This window comes from Dipodomys ordii, unplaced genomic scaffold (genome assembly GCF_000151885.1).
Source record: "Dipodomys ordii isolate 6190 unplaced genomic scaffold, Dord_2.0 Scaffold117, whole genome shotgun sequence".
Classification (NCBI taxonomy): Eukaryota; Metazoa; Chordata; class Mammalia; order Rodentia; family Heteromyidae; genus Dipodomys; species Dipodomys ordii.
In genome coordinates, this window is record NW_012267333.1 from 3777311 (window position 1) to 3792551 (window position 15241).

General features: G+C 51.8%; 1 protein-coding gene across 1 annotated transcript in view; it reads right to left on the minus strand.

Moving 5' to 3' along the window:
• Positions 1-12813, minus strand: part of P2rx3 (purinergic receptor P2X, ligand gated ion channel, 3) — a 33446-nt gene extending 20633 nt beyond the window's left edge. The window contains exons 1-8 of the mRNA XM_013029129.1: positions 12542-12813; positions 4190-4325; positions 3949-4020; positions 3626-3689; positions 2162-2255; positions 1829-1906; positions 1460-1601; positions 869-1005 (exon numbers count right to left, since the gene is read on the minus strand). Coding sequence (XP_012884583.1) covers positions 869-1005; positions 1460-1601; positions 1829-1906; positions 2162-2255; positions 3626-3689; positions 3949-4020; positions 4190-4325; positions 12542-12660 — 842 coding nt within the window. The 5' untranslated portion in view covers positions 12661-12813. The remainder of the gene's footprint in view (positions 1-868; positions 1006-1459; positions 1602-1828; positions 1907-2161; positions 2256-3625; positions 3690-3948; positions 4021-4189; positions 4326-12541) is intronic.
• Positions 12814-15241: the final 2428 nt, after the last annotated feature.

Sequence of the window (15241 nt, forward strand, 5' to 3'; positions counted from 1 at the left end):
GCTCTACCACTTGAGCTACAGCGCCACTTCCGGTTTTCTGGTGGTTTATTGGAGATAGGAGTCTCACGGTCTCTCCTGCCCGGGCTGGCTTTGAACCGAGATCCTCAGATCTCAGCCTCCTGAGTAGCTAGGATTACAGGCGTGAGCCACCGGCGCCCGGCTATGGCCTTCAGGTATTTTAAATACTTGTGGCTCTTCCCTTTCCCTTTTCCACCAGATGGAGGGGAAAGAAACGGCTTAGATCCCAAAGCCATTGGGGGCATAAATTAGCTGATATTTAAAAACCAACTTAAATTATTTTTTTCCCCAAAAGCCACTGAAAAAGTAATGGTTATTATACCTGTTATTTGTGACTCATGGAATTCCCTGGTGTGAGACTTAAAAACAAACTACCATCTTGTAAAATGGACTGGCTATTACCTCTGTTTGGGGGGTAAAAGACCTTAGAGAAGTCAGGATAGGGAATGTAGCTAACTAGACATCACCAAGAGAAGGCCAGAGCTAAGAACAGTTGAAGAAGCTTCCTGGCATTTTGGAAGATCTGGACGATCTGGTCAATTGACCTGAGAAGAATCCTTGACTTGATCCCTCTCCCTTTAGTGATGTTAACCCTCACCATCCATCCATCCATCCATCCATCCATCCATCCATCCATCCATCCATCCATCCATCCATCCATCTGTCCATCTATCCAACCATCCATCCATCCACCCCTGCATCCCTCCATCCCTCTACCCTGAATAGTTGAATGCGTTCAAGTCCTTCCCTGAAGGGAACTTTTCCCTCCCATCATGCATTGCTGGTTGAAATGAAATTCTCTGGAACCACCTCTACCTTATTCTCAAGTCGAAGGAGAGCGAAGGTTTACCTGAAGTTGTAGCCAGGGGAGACATTGCTCTTCTCAGAAACACCATCAAGCCTCGTGAAGGAGTATTTGGGGATGCACTGGTCCCAGGCCTTGTCCAAATCGCAGACCCAGCCGATCTTGATGCCCAGAACGCCACCCTGAAGAGAGGGACCAGATATGAACTCTCCCCTGCTCTCCACAGAGGAAGGGGGTCACCCTCTGGAAAGAATGACTTCTGTTCTCTGGGTGGAAGGTAGATCCTCCTGACTCCCAAGAGGGTGGGATTACCCGTGTGAGTGACGGAGCCAGAGTAGGCTTCTTATCAAACATTCTAAGGCCTTTCTCTGGAGATGTGGAAGGGAGGAGGAGAGGAAAACTCGGGAAACTGAAGCTTGGGGGAGTGGGTGATGGAAGGCAAGACCGCTCAGGCCTGGGGTGGACAAAAGGATTCAGAACAAAGACAGCTGCAGGCCCACGATGCTTCCACCAGGTGGCGCTGTCTCACCACAAACTCCCTCCCAGCATCCTTGTAGCCATCCTAGGACCCTGAAGATGGGGTGGGGAAGGGCAGTGGGGGGGTGGTCAGGCTCAGCTTCCAGGTTAGGTGCTCACCGTGCGGGCTAGCTTGGCAAAATCCTGCCCTGCAAACTTGACCACGTCCCCTACCCGCAAGATGGGGCAGAAAGGGGCCTTTTCGGGGTGGAAGCGGCAGGTCCTCAAGTCCCCGGCTGTCAGATTGGGCAGGAGGTTTCCCCTGGAGGGGAGAGGGGAGGAGAAAGGCAGGCCCAGGGTGAATGCAAAGACCTCACACCAACTCTCCTTCCACACCCAAGGAGGGGCATCTGAACCCCAAATGGGCCCTGAGACCACCTGGTAACTGGGTAGTCCAGCCCTGCTGCTGGTGTGTGTGTGGGGGGGGGGAAGGACAGGAATGGGAGGAGCCCCAGGATGAGACTGAAGAAGAAGGCAGGACCCACTCACTTCTCAAAGTTGAAGAGGGGGAACCGGATGCTGTTCTTGATGAAAATAGTGAAGTTTTCAGCTTCCATCATGACGGGCCTGTGGATGCGCACAGGGACCTTAGTTCTTGCATGGTGTGTGTGTCGGGGGAAGGGGGAGGGAAGGCCCTCTTTGGCTGTGATCCAAAGGTGAGAGGGAGAGGAAGGGTGGGGAGATGGGGCACGGGCGGTGGGGGAGGGCTGACACCCTGAGACCACCTCCCCTCCACAAGCTCAGACAGGCTCCCAGCAGCCCACATTGGCACCAAGGGGCCCAGCGGGGTCCTCTGTCCTTCGTTCTGGATCCAGTCCTTACATCTCCACGGTATCCACCTCGGTGGGGCACCAGCCCTGAATCTCACAGGTCCGGAGCACAGAGCTGTAGTTCACGCAGCGGCCCGTGAGAATTCCTGGGTGGGTGGGTGGGGCAGGTGGCACAAAGCTGGTGACCACATGCCCCTTGACACTCCCCGCCCCCCACAGGTGGAAGAGACAGGCAGGCTAAGGGCAGCTGACCGCTCCTCTCCTCCCAGACCTCAGAACTAGTCACAGAGGGGTGGCAGCCTTCTTATTAACAGGCCCAGTCTCCAACTTCCCTGAGAGGCCTTCCTCTCCTTGCTCCTTTTCCTATGCCTCTGAGCTGTTCCTTCTGCTTGAGATTCTCTCTCTCTCTCTCTCTCTCTCTCTGTTCTGGACCTTGAACTCAGGGCCTGGGTGCTGTTCCTGTATTCTTTCGCTCAAGGTTAACACTCTACCACTTTGAGCCACAGTGCTGCTTCCGGTTTTCTGGTGGTTCACTGGAGAGAAGAGTCTCATGGACTTTCTTGCCTGGGCTGGCTTTGAACCTGGATCCTCAGATCTCAGCCTCCTGAGTAGCTAGGATTATAGGCGTGAGCCCTTGGCGCCTGGCCACAGATGTTCTTTAAGAAGCCCTTGCATGTCGGGTGCTGGTGGCTCATGCCTGTCATCCTAGCTGCTCAGGAGGCTGAGATCTGAGGATCCAGGTTCAAAGCCAGCCCAGGCAGAAAGTCCATGAGACTCTTATCTCCAGTGAACCACCAGAAAACTGGAAGTGCTGCTGTGGCTCAAGTGGGAGAGCTTGCCTTGAGTTGAAGAGCTCAGGGACAGCGCCCAGGCCCAGAGTACAAGCTCCATGACCAACAAAAAGAAGAAGGAGGAGGAGGAGGAAGAGGAGGAGGAGGAGGAGGAGGAGGAGGGAAGAAGAAGAAGAAGAAGAAGAAGAAGAAGAAGAAGAAGAAGAAGAAGAAGAAGAAGAAGAAGAAGAAGAAGAAGAAGAAGAAGAAGGAAGAAGAAGAAAAAGAAGAACAAGAAGAAGAAGGAGGAGGAGGAGGAGGAGGAGGAGGAGGAGGAGGGAAGAAGAAGAAGAAGAAGAAGAAGAAGAAGAAGAAGAAGAAGAAGAAGAAGGAAGAAGAAGAAAAAGAAAGAAGAAGAAGAAGAAGCCCTCGCCATCCTGCCAAATCCTCCTCTTCTTGGGCCCAGCCCATTACCCCCCCCCCCAATCCTCAGGGTTCTGTATCTCTTTAAGGACCCTTGTTGTACCTTTCCTATCCTTTTCTGCCACACTCATCCCAACTCCTGGAGGAGGACGGAGGCCAGGCTGCCCTTGCGGCCCCTCCCCCTCCCCTTGTAGAATACAGCACCCAGGCAACTGCTTTAAATGGAAGCTGCTGGCTTCTGCTGCCTCTCCTAGGTGGGCTCTCCCTCTCAGGCCCCACTAACACCCGTGAGGATTGTGAGGGGAGGGAGGGGCTGCACTCACCCCCACCGGGGAAGCGATCAGGCCCGCACTGGCTGTCAGACACACAGTGGTATTTCTCCTCGCTCTGTGTGGATGGGAGGCGGGGGAGGGAGACAAGGCCATCAGGGTGTGAAGACCTCAGGGCCCCCCCCCCACATCCCATCCTGGCCAACCCTCAGCTCCCCGCTGCCTCCCACGGCCTGTGAGAGGGCAGAGGTCCTAGCACAGCTCCAAGGCTGAACTGTGAGAGTGTGCTCAGAGCCACCCAGAAGGCCCCACTCCCACCAGCCTGCAAGGCCCGCCCAGACGCGCTTCTCGCAACAAGCCCCCCTCCCTCCCCTCACCTCGGGGCAGAATCCTTGCATCTGGTTTTCAGTCACGATCATCTTGGTGATGATCACAAAGACAGAGGTGCCCTGGGGAGAGAGCAAATGCAGCAGCCCCTCCGCCCCACCTGGTTGGCTTCTAGGTAAGGGGAGGGGGGGGCAGCCTCGGGGAGGAACCCTGTGTCCTGATGCCCAGCACACAGCTCCCAGCTGTGAGATGTCGGGGATCCCATGGGGGGCAGGTCCTCCCCCCCCATACCTGCGGCGGTGTCACATAGTCAGACACGTCCATGACTCTGTTGGCGTAGCGCCCGAAGCCCTTCACCTTGGTCACCACGGAAGACTCGATGGCCGTGTCCCGCACTTGGTAGGCCTTCTCGTGCAAAAACACCCATCTGTGACAGAAGAGCCAACGTGGAGGGGAGACGGGGGGGGGGGGGAGGGAGAGAGAGGGAGAGGGAGAGAGGGAGAGAGAGAGAGAGGGACAGAGGGAGAGAGGGACAGAGGGAGAGGGAGAGGAGATTTGGGTCCATAGGCCTAGGAACAAGGGTGGAGTGTCTGGGTAACATAGCCTATGCTGAAAAGGGAAAAATGTAACATGACTTTCCTGACTTTTCCTCCTTTATCTTCTCCCATTAAACTTGAATATCATAGCTATCTGTGCTGCATGCATGTTGTGATTTATATAGAGAGAGTGCTTTTCACCTCTGAGGAGTCCCCCCCCCACACACCATCACCACTGGGAAACCATCACCACTGGCGGGGGGGGGGGGACTGCCCTGTGAGAGCAGTTTAAAGCCATTCCTGCTGATAACAAGGCTTCCAGGTCCCCTCCCTGGGCAGAGATGCCCAGGCCCCTGAGATCACGCATCTCAAGCTGTGTTTACAGCAGTCTCCTGTCTTGCACGTGGTAGATCCTCGGGAGGCAACTCGAGGAACGGTGGCTTAGACAATGTTCACCAGTCCAGATAGCTGAGCAGATTTGGGAGAGAGGAGGGGAAGTGTTTGAGCCCAGACGGGGCAGGTAAATTCAATTTGCTTTGGGAGAAAATGGGTACTTATCTTATTTCTTGGATTGTGCTGCCATCCACTGGTCGGTATTTGTACTGCCTTCTCCCCACCGCTTTAAACCAGTCCAGGACTCAGAAGACAAGCCAAAGTTTCTTCCCACTCTTTTACCTCCTGTCCTCAACATCCCTCTCAAAGCAAGAAGGAGCTGGAGACACGGCCTGGAAGCTTACTCATTATTAATACACACTATACACTTTATATATTATTTATTCTTACCATACTTATAATGATAATAATAATTATTATCAGCAGGGCATTGGTAGCTCATACCTATAATTGTAACCACCCAGGAGGCTGAAGAGCTGGAGGATTGTGTTTGAAGTCAGACTAGGTAGAAAACTATGTGAGACTCTATCTCCAGCTGACCAACAGAATCCTAGAGCGGAGATGTGGCTTAAGTGGTAGAGCACCAGGCATGAGCAAGAAAGTGGGATCCGGGGCTTCACGAACCATAGACAAGCACTCTGCCACTGACTCCCAACCCTTCCCAAGCTTACTTGACCAAGGAAGCCAACTTGGGAGAAGTATTAGCTGCATCTAATGGAATCCAAAGGTGCACTTCTGGAAATGCCTGGTTAATGTCCTTTTGTGCATCTAGCCAGCATTCTGTTCATCAGAAGATGGATGGAAGGAACTTGGGACTATGTAGCCCAGAGAAGATGATCTGTGGGCATCCTGTGCTGGATATCTGAAGAAGCAGTACTGGTGCTAGATGCCTGCAGAGGCAGTACTGGTGCTGGATAGCTGCAGAGGCAGTACTGGTGCTGGATACCTGCAGAGGCAGTACTGGTGCTGGATAGCTGCAGAAGAGGCAGTACTGGTGCTGGATACCTGCAGAGGCAGTACTGGTGCTGGATACCTGCAGAGGCAGTACTGGTACTGGATGCCTGCAGAGGCAGTACTTGTGCTGGCCTGTTTGAGGACTTTATAAGGAGGCAGTGAGGACCTCAAACCCAGGATGGCTCACCCCCATTCACATGGTCCTTGCTGCTGTTGTAATTGGTGATAAGAACCAATGGCCAGGAAGACCGAAGGAGGGCTTGATGCTCCCTTTCTAGGATAAGATGCATTCTCTGGGTGGAGGTTGGACTGGACGACTCTTGGGGGGCTCTGGGAACATGCTGGCAGTATCATAGCACTTGTAGAATGGACGCCCCCAGACATGCTTGCGGTGAACACAGGCTGATGACCACAAACAGCCCCCCCCCATTTAGTTCTTTGGGGCAGGCTTCAGGGTGATCCCCATGATTGGCCTTTCCTCATTCATATTCTTTTATACTTATTTTATGTTGTACTGGCACTGGGGATTGAACTCAGGGCCTGAGCACTGTCCCTCGGATATACTTTTTATGCAAGCTAGAGCTCTACTTCTTGAGCCACAGATCCACTTCTGGCTTTTTGCTGGTTTGTTGATAAGTTTCCTGCTAGGGCTCTGTTTGAGCCATGATCCTCAGATCTCAGCCTCCTGAGAAGCTAGGATTACAGGCGGGAGCCACCAGAGCCCAGCTTCTTTTCTTCTTTTAAATTTTGTTTAACCCTTGACAGGCAGTAATTATATGCACTTGTGAGGTACAATGTGAATGGTCTGAGATACACACACATTGTGGAATGATGATATCAACCTTGTTTTGGTTTCAGTCCTGGGGCTTGAACTTAGGGTCTGGGCACTGTCCCTGAGCTTCTTTTGCTCAAGGCTAGCACTCAACCACTTGACCTACAGAACCACTTCTGGCTTTTGTGTGTGTGTGTGGGGGGGTAATTTATTGAAGATGAGAGTATCACAGATTTTCCTGCTCTGGCTGGCTTCACATCACACTTCCCAGATCTCAGCCTCCTGAGCAGGTAGGATTACACACATGAGCCATCAGCCCCTGGCCCTTGTACTTTTATGTTTTGTAGTGTCACTCTAATTCTGAATGCTTCTTTGACTTGAAAAGAAGTTATAGAGTCCCAGGGAGCATTGGAAAATGGCCCCAAACCTGTTACCTGTTTTATTGTAGCGGGCAGGCAGGCAGCATGGATTAATGCACCATTAGGAGTTTTTCCCATGCTTGTAAAACGCTCTTCTAAGTGCCACGCCTTTGTGGCGGGGCTGTACACTGCTGTCTGCTTTAGCTCCCTAGCCCTTTTCCTTTCGTCTTTCTGGACTGGGAGAATCTCACCAAAGTCTCCTTCACTAGGCTGTGATTGTGTTAGGGAGAGGAGGGAGAACCCTGTTAGAGCAAACAGAGAGGTGATCCAATGACCTCCAGAAAGCAGCTGTCAGGACGGGGGACCCTGGCTCTCTGTTCCCACCTAAGCCGCAGTCCACCCATTGAGGCTCCTTCTGGAACCTTCCGTGCCTGGCCAAGGCGTGGACATGCTTCTCAGTGTCGAGCTGATGAAACAGTTTTCCGAGGCCTGATGGTAAAATCTGACGATCATTATCACAGAACAAACACTGGACACGGCTCACTCCTTTGATGAGTGTTTACCAGTGAACTGACTTTGTTATTACCATCGTGTCACAAATAAGGAAGTTGGCCTAGCGTAGTGGCTTTGATCTCAGCTGCTCAGGAAATGGAGGAAGGAGAATTGTTACCAGCTGGAGGCCAGCAGAGGCAAAGTCGGTGTGAGACTGCTATCTCAAAAATAAACAACAACAACAACAACTCAAAGGGCTGGCAGGAATGGCTTAAGTGGCTAAAGTACTGTGAGCTGTGTTCAGCCTCCCAGTAACACACACACACACACACACACACACACAAGGAAACTGAGGCACAGAGGAGGGTGCTGACTTGTTCAAGGTAACAGTGATCTACGGGTTCCAAAGCAGGCAATCTGCTTCAGAATACTCGCCCTCCCTCCCCTCACCACTGTGGCCTCTAGGTGTGTCCAGCTCTCTGAAGGGGACCCTACCACGGGTCCTGCTGGCTCTGCTCTATCACTGAGACCGAAACAAATCCTTGCTCTGGAATGAGGCAGGAGGAAAGGGCCCAAAACTTGGGAGAAGCAATTAACCAATCTCCTCCTCCTCCTCCTTCTCCGGCTTCCTTCAACGGCTTCTTTCTGGTGCCCACCAGGGAGGAGAAAGCCACATTCGAATTCCATCTCTGAGTTAAATAACAAGCGGAAGAATTCCAGTGGTCCCAGGAGGGCAGAGCGCGTCATCGGGAGAGCTTGAAATGAGGGTGCTTCATTTCTGGCACAGAGGGCCCTGGGGCCCGTCTCTAGAGGCTGGGACTTAGGAGACAGAGCAAGACAAAGCCTTTCGATTCTTGGCATTTATTCTGCTTCTCTGACTTAGTATGGGTTTTTCCCCTCTCTCTCTTGAGTTCCTGGTTTATTATTTATAGAGTGGAAGGCGGGTGGCGGTGCTCTGGCAGGTGGGATGAGCTGGAAGGAGGCCGGAGCCAGCACCTTCCTATCCAGGAGTCAAGGATGTTGGGGAGTGGGGGTGAAGCGTGAGTGTGTGTGTGTTGGAGAAGGGTCTCTCAGGAAGGTGTGAGCTGGGCAGAGAGAAAGGGGGAGACATGCTGGGGAGTCAGTAGGGTAATAATAGTTCTCGTTTATTCCTGAACATTACTGAGTCACCATCTCAAGCAAGGTACTTGATCCGTGGCACTTCCTTCCCAGAAGCCCCTGGGGAGAGGGATTCTTACATCCATTTCCCAGATCTGAGAACTGAGACCCGGAGGCATAAAATGGAGACATCCAAGGTCCTGTTCTGAGCGGATGTCAGAGCTGGGCATCGAACCCGAGGCGCCATATTGGTTTTCCCATTCCAGGGCTATGGTGTGGAGAGACACCAGGCAGGAAGGAGTCACCCCTCCCTCTGGACTGTGGAATGGGGGAGTCCAACAGTTCCTCCTACCTGGTTGAATACCAGGCCCTTGTCTTTATATCTCCCTTGTAACTGATCTGAGAGGGGACTAAATATTCTGAACCATGGCGGGGAGCTGTGCAGATGGTGAGCGGTTGAACTGGGTCTGTGTGTGTGTGTGTGTGTGTGTGTGTGTATGTGTGTGTGTGAACTGGCATTTGAACTCAGGGCCTGAGTGCTGTCCTTTTGCTTTTCACTCAAGGCCTACATTCTACCAAACTCCACGTCTGACTTTTTGGGTGGTTAACTAGAACTAAGCATCTCGTGGATGCTCCTGCATTGGGCTACATCCCTCAGATCCCTCAGATGTCTCCTGAGTAGCTAGGATGACAAGTACGTGTCACAGGTGCCCAGCTTAGACTGGATCTTATACAGGGAGAAACGGGACAGAGAGAGCAGAGCCCCGATGGGTCAAAGTCCCCATGGACCACCAATGGTCCTTTTGAGGAGAGGGGCAGCAAAGCACTGGGAAATACTCTCTCCCTGGTGCTTTGCTTGGAGACAATTTCTTCAGCATTGGGTTGGCACTAGCTAGCACTTCCAAAGAGTCAGGCCCCAGAGATTTTTCTTCCACTTCCGGTCCAGTCTCCCCAGGAAGTCTCACTCCACGAGGAGACAAGAGAAAAGCTCTCCTGGGTCTAGAGAAGGCATGAGAGACTTCAGGTGAACTCGGGCCCCTGGGCAAAGGCAAAAGCATAACACAGTGTCAAGCATGGGCCAGCAGCTGAGGCCGGGGTTGTGGTGAGAACATGTGCAGACATTGGGCGGTGTGTAAGAGGAATCACTGTCTTGTATTACTCCATCTTCTATGTCTCCATCCTCTCTCCTTGGTAGGGAGTCATGGGGGAAAAGATGTAAGCATTAGTGAAATGTTAACCGTTCAGCAGTGGAAAATCTCTTCACATTCTAGCCACTCATCATGATTGCTCTCCATGCAATTGTGCCATCTTTCAGGGTTACCCACATCCATCTAATCCCTAATCCCTGGACAAGCTGGCCAACTCCAGTCCCACTGTGGTTGTCTTTGTCTCAACACACACACACACACACACACACACACACACACACACACACACACACAGATGGAAATGTTTCAAGAGCTTCCTTCCTGTTCCTTAATCTCCTGCAAAGGCTCTCTGAAAGTTACAAGTTTGGTCATTGGATTGTGTTCCTAGAAATCTTCCAGAACTCTTGTCTCTGATCTCTGGGCTTCTTTCCGTCAGCCTCTCCCCGCTTTCCAGGTTCATTCTCTTTGTAGAGGTAGATTTCTGCCATGAGCTCTCCTCTCTCTCTTCTTTTCCGAGTTGCTGCTACTCCGCTTCATGTCCTGGATGGGGCATGGCCTCTCCAGACAAACCTTCCCTCGTTTCTCTGGTGAGATCAAACACCTCCCTCCCAGTCTCCCACCCAGGCACAGATGAACATCCTGCCCATTTGTTTGTGGATGTGATTGGAACAACCTTCTTCTCTTGCTTTCATACTGTAAGCTTCACATGAATATGTATGTGTCAGACTAACAGTGTTAAGTCTGCTTTTGTCCACCACGTTATCCAACCAAGGCACAATGCCTGGTATGAAGAGACGCTCAATACTTTTTTTTTTTAAACCTTTCTAAATTAATGACAATGGATTCATGAAAACACAGAGGGCTCTTATAGACTGAGATAGGTTCAGGCCAGGGGGCCGGGCTGCCAAGTGTGCTGCTCTAACGGCAAGGCTGTGTTCCACGGGGAACTGTCAGGCCGGGAGATGGATGGGGTTGGATATCAAGACGCCAAAGAGCCTCTCTCAAGCTCCCTCATGCAGACTCGGCTCTGGCCCCCCAGCACTGGAGAATCCAATCTGATCTTGAGCAGGGAGAGACGGGGGGGGGGATTTGAGTGGGTTGGGCAAGGAGCCTTCCATCCATCTCCCTCCTGAAGCCCATGGAGCCGAGCTAACTTGGGAATGTGCTGAGGTAGCCTTTCCTCGGTACCTGTGCACCGTCCCCAGGGTCTGCACAGCCGTGGCACCGAATGCACGCACGAATAGGGAAGGTTGAACCCCCACATTTAAGTCAGGCTCTGGAACTGCAGCTATGAGGCACTTTGCAAGCGTCATCTCTCACAGACAGTCTACATCAGAAGGACCATTTCATCCCACTCCAAAGCTTGAATTGCACCTCTGATCTCTCTACAAGGAAGGCTAGATAGACCAAAGCCTACTGGCTTTCACCAAAGCCATCTGGTTGTTGCCAAATCCCTGAAGGAAACGTTGCTTCCAACCAGCACAGCAGCAGCCCATCTTTCCGGGCACATAGGCGCACAACAAACCCAATCTTTCAGCTCTGGCCCACAGGTACCCCAGAATATCTACTTTGACTTAGTCGAATTAACTCATGACCTGGTCACTGGCTTGCTTTTCTCTCATGCATTAAGGCCCATGGTCTCCAGGGACAGCAAGAGACCACAGATCCAAAGCCCAGGAAAGAAAAACCTTTGAGGTTTCTGCCTGCATTTCCTGGTGCCCACCAGTGTATGGAAATGACCACAAGAAAGCTAGGACCTGTGTTTTCACCTCCACCCACCCACCATCCATTGTCTGCTGATTGCCCTTTGTGTGTCTAGCGTAGGGGTGGGCACCTTTGTGAGGTAGGGGCCAAGTGGGGAAGGGTTTGGATCTTGCTGCTTCTTAAGAAACTCCTGGGATGAAACCAGGGAACTTGACGGGGTTGGGAGAGATGGGGGAGAATAATGGGGGGAGGCGGCGACATTGATCGAGATGCATTGTATTCATCAACTGCTTTGTTAAATGGCCAAAAAAAAAAAGATGCCTTGCATTCATGCACTGACATGTTGAATCGAAACCCTTTTTGTACAGCTACTTAAAATAATAAGTGATCATGATCATAATAATTATAATAAAAGAAACCACCTGGATAAGTTTTATGGCAGAGAAGCAAAGAAACTAGGAAATGTATACTTTTGTTGCTGTTGTTGTTTACAAAGGGAAGCATTTCTGTATTCTTTGCAAAGGATCAAACATGACATCGGAAAAGCTACTTTTCTCTGCAACTCTTCCCTGGCATTATTCCCATGGCATGGCAGGGGTGGGGTGGGGGGACAGGTTCCCTCTCTGGTCCTACCTTCCAAACAAGACTTTCTCACCTTTCCATGCTCCTGGTATCTTGCCTCTGCCAAGAGGGAATTCATGCTAAATCAAATCCAGCTTTCTCCTTTCCTCTCCAGACGGTCCTCCCTTCCACCCAACATCAACCCAGTCAACTGTCCCCAGCTCCTTGAGGTCGGGGCTCCCTTGTCTTTCTGAGACCCCTGAGACTTGTCGGAGGGAAATGAAAGATGATGGGGAGAGGGCTTCTTCCTCTTCTAGAAGTGGGGGAGATGAATCGCCCGGGACTTCTGGTGGAGAGTAATGCCGGAGAAAAGAACCCCATCCCTTGAAGTGTGCGTGTCTAGAAACCACTGTCCAAGCCTGGAGGATTTACCAGGAGAAAGAATCTACTTTTGGACTCAATCCCTGAGATCATGGATCACCCGCCCCCACCCTGCCACCAAACAATGTGTGTCTCCCCTCAAGAGAGGAGACGTCCAGGAGGCTACAGGGTAGCACCGAGGGAGAAGACAGGGAAGGACACCAGGGAGCAATCCCATTGGAAGACCTGAAGGGCCACAGACTCACCCCACGAAGTAGGAGATGATCAGAAGCTGAACTGCACGGTTGATGATCCCGATGGTCCAGCTCTTCACCACCACTGACTTGGTGGTCTCATAGGTGAAGAAGTCGGATATGCAGTTCATGCTGAGAGAGTGCTCAGGGGCCACCCAGAAGGGGGCCGATGGCCACCTCAGCAGCAGCAGAGAGGACCTCGGGCAGGGAGACAGGGGCCAGGAGGGGGCAGCTTGGTGGGACTCCAGGAATGGAACCTATTCCTGTAAGCCGTGCAATCCTAGCCCAGTACCCAGGCTCTCTCTGCTATTAGCACTCTGACAGGCAACCGTCCAGGGCCAGGGCAGGCAGGGGTGTGTGTGTGTGGGTGACCCCCTTTATCTTCGTCTCCACCCCACTCCCCGGTGATGTCACAGCAGGGGTGGGGTCTTCAGTCCTGGGCTCCTGATTGCCTGGGATGCTGCTGGCTAGGGCCCCCTGGGACTCATGTTTTATCGGCTCTCTGTCTAACGTTTCTGCTTTCTTCACATAGGTTGCTCTCTCACCCCAGCTCACCAGCTGCTTTGGGCTCTCCCTAAAGCCCCTGTGATGGCCCCTCCCCCAGTCCTCAGGGGCTACCTCAGCTGAGTGCCCCCTTCCCTCTGGAGTAAGCTGCCTGCTGCCACTGGATTTGGGGGGGCAATCCCTTCCCTTCCTCAATTGCATTGAGGGGGAGGGGAACATTTTTCTAGGTCTCCCAGGAATGGGGTAACAAGTTATTCTCTCCCTTCCTCCCTCCTTTCCTATTTTCTTTCTTCTCCCTCTGTTTATTGAGACAGAATCTTGCTATGGAGCTCAGGTTTGTCTCAAATTTGTGATCCTCCCATTGCTGCCTTCTGAGTGCTGGGGTTTCAGGTGTGAACCCCCCCCCCATTCTTGGCAGTCATATATTTCTGATCACTTGGCGATTGCTGGAACTCTAACTTGTCAAGGTTGTGTGCGCACGTGTGTGTGTGTGTGTGTGTGTGTGTGTGTGTGCTTACTGTATTATCTAGATTTTCACTTTTCATTTGGTTATGCACTTCTGGAAGGCTGGGACAGTTTTCATCACATTCAGTAGTTTTCTCAAATCCTAGAGGTGTGGTGGATTAATAATAGACTCTCCAACATATATGCATTAAAGTCCATTGAATTTATATTGCCAGAGAGTACAGGAAATAGCACTGCTTAACCTAGAGGTTAAAGCCAAGACTCTAAGCAGGCATGGGGTACAATGATTATCAGGGAAATAGTACATTTAAATCTTCTCTACGTATTATCAATCACTCTGTACACAGAACCACTGTGATAATGTCAGAAGAGAATGGGACTGGTGTGAGGGAGATCTGGATTCTTGTCTCTAACTTTGTAGCCAAATCTCTGAGACCCTGGGCAACTCCTCTTTGAGCTTGTTTTATTATCTACAAAAAGAAGTAGGAGTAGAGGCCAGGCACCAGTGGCTCACAGCTGTAATCATAGCTACTCAGGAGGCGAAGATCTGAGAATGATAGTTCAAAGCCAGCCCAGGCAGAGAAGTCTGAGGCTCTTACCTCCAATCTTTGATTAACCACCATTAAAAGCCAGAAGTGGAGGTATGGCTTAGTTGGTACAGTGCCAGCTTACCTTAACTAAAAGCTAAGTGACAGTGCCAAGGCCCTGAGTTCAAGCCTCAGTAGCTGTGAACACACACACACAGAGAAAAACTCAAATTTCTGTTTCAGGCCTGGCCTTTTTGGATTTTGCAAGATAAACCCAGGGACATGTGTGTGTGTGTGTGTGTGTGAGCACAAACACGTGTGCATGTGCACATTGGTCAGGTCACCTCAGGCTGATATGATTTCAAACCAGTTCTGCCTCTAAGCTAAACCTGACACCAGCACTTGAATTTGATGCTGCCATCTTCTAACCCCTTCCAGAGAAGCCATAAACTGCAGTTATAGATGGGAAAACGTTGGGTGCAGACACTAAACGCATTTCAGAAACAATTCAATCTCAACTTGATAGGGCACAGCTGAGATCTGAGGATCACTGTTCAAAAACAGCCCCGGGAAGGAAAGGCCAGAGACTTGTCTCCAATGAACTACCGCCCCAAACAAAACAAAATAAAGCTCAACTAGAAATGGTGCAGTGGCTCCAAGTGGTAGTATCCTAGCCTTCCTAGCCCAGGGGCAGGACCCAGGCCCTGGGTTCAAGCCCCAGGACCGCTACCACCAAGGAAAGTGTAGTAACATACAATGACACTTCCCTTTGGATTCTAGCCTCTCCTTGAAGAAGGGCCTGTAACTTTCTAACGACCTCTCCCCCTAACGATCTCTCTCTGTCTCTCTCTCTTGGAACCGGTCCTGGGGCTTGCACTCAAGGCCCAGTGGCCACCTCTTAGGCATTTTCCGCTCAAGGCTGGCATTCCACCCCTTGAGCCACCCCCCACCCCCGCCCCTGGGTGATTAATTTAGAGATCAGCGTCTCACGAACTTTCCAGCCCGGGCTGGCTTCGAACCGCCATCCTCCGATCTCTGCCTCCCGAGTAGCCGGGTAGGGCAGGAGTCCGCCAGAGCCACGGTCGCGGGTCGGGTCCGCCGAGTCAGCGCCTCTCTAGCCAGCCCGGCGTCTCGATGGTCGGGGCGCGACTTCCGGTGGCGGGACGCGGGGCTGCGCACGCGGGAAAAGCTTCCCCAGCGTCCCCGCGGTCCCCGG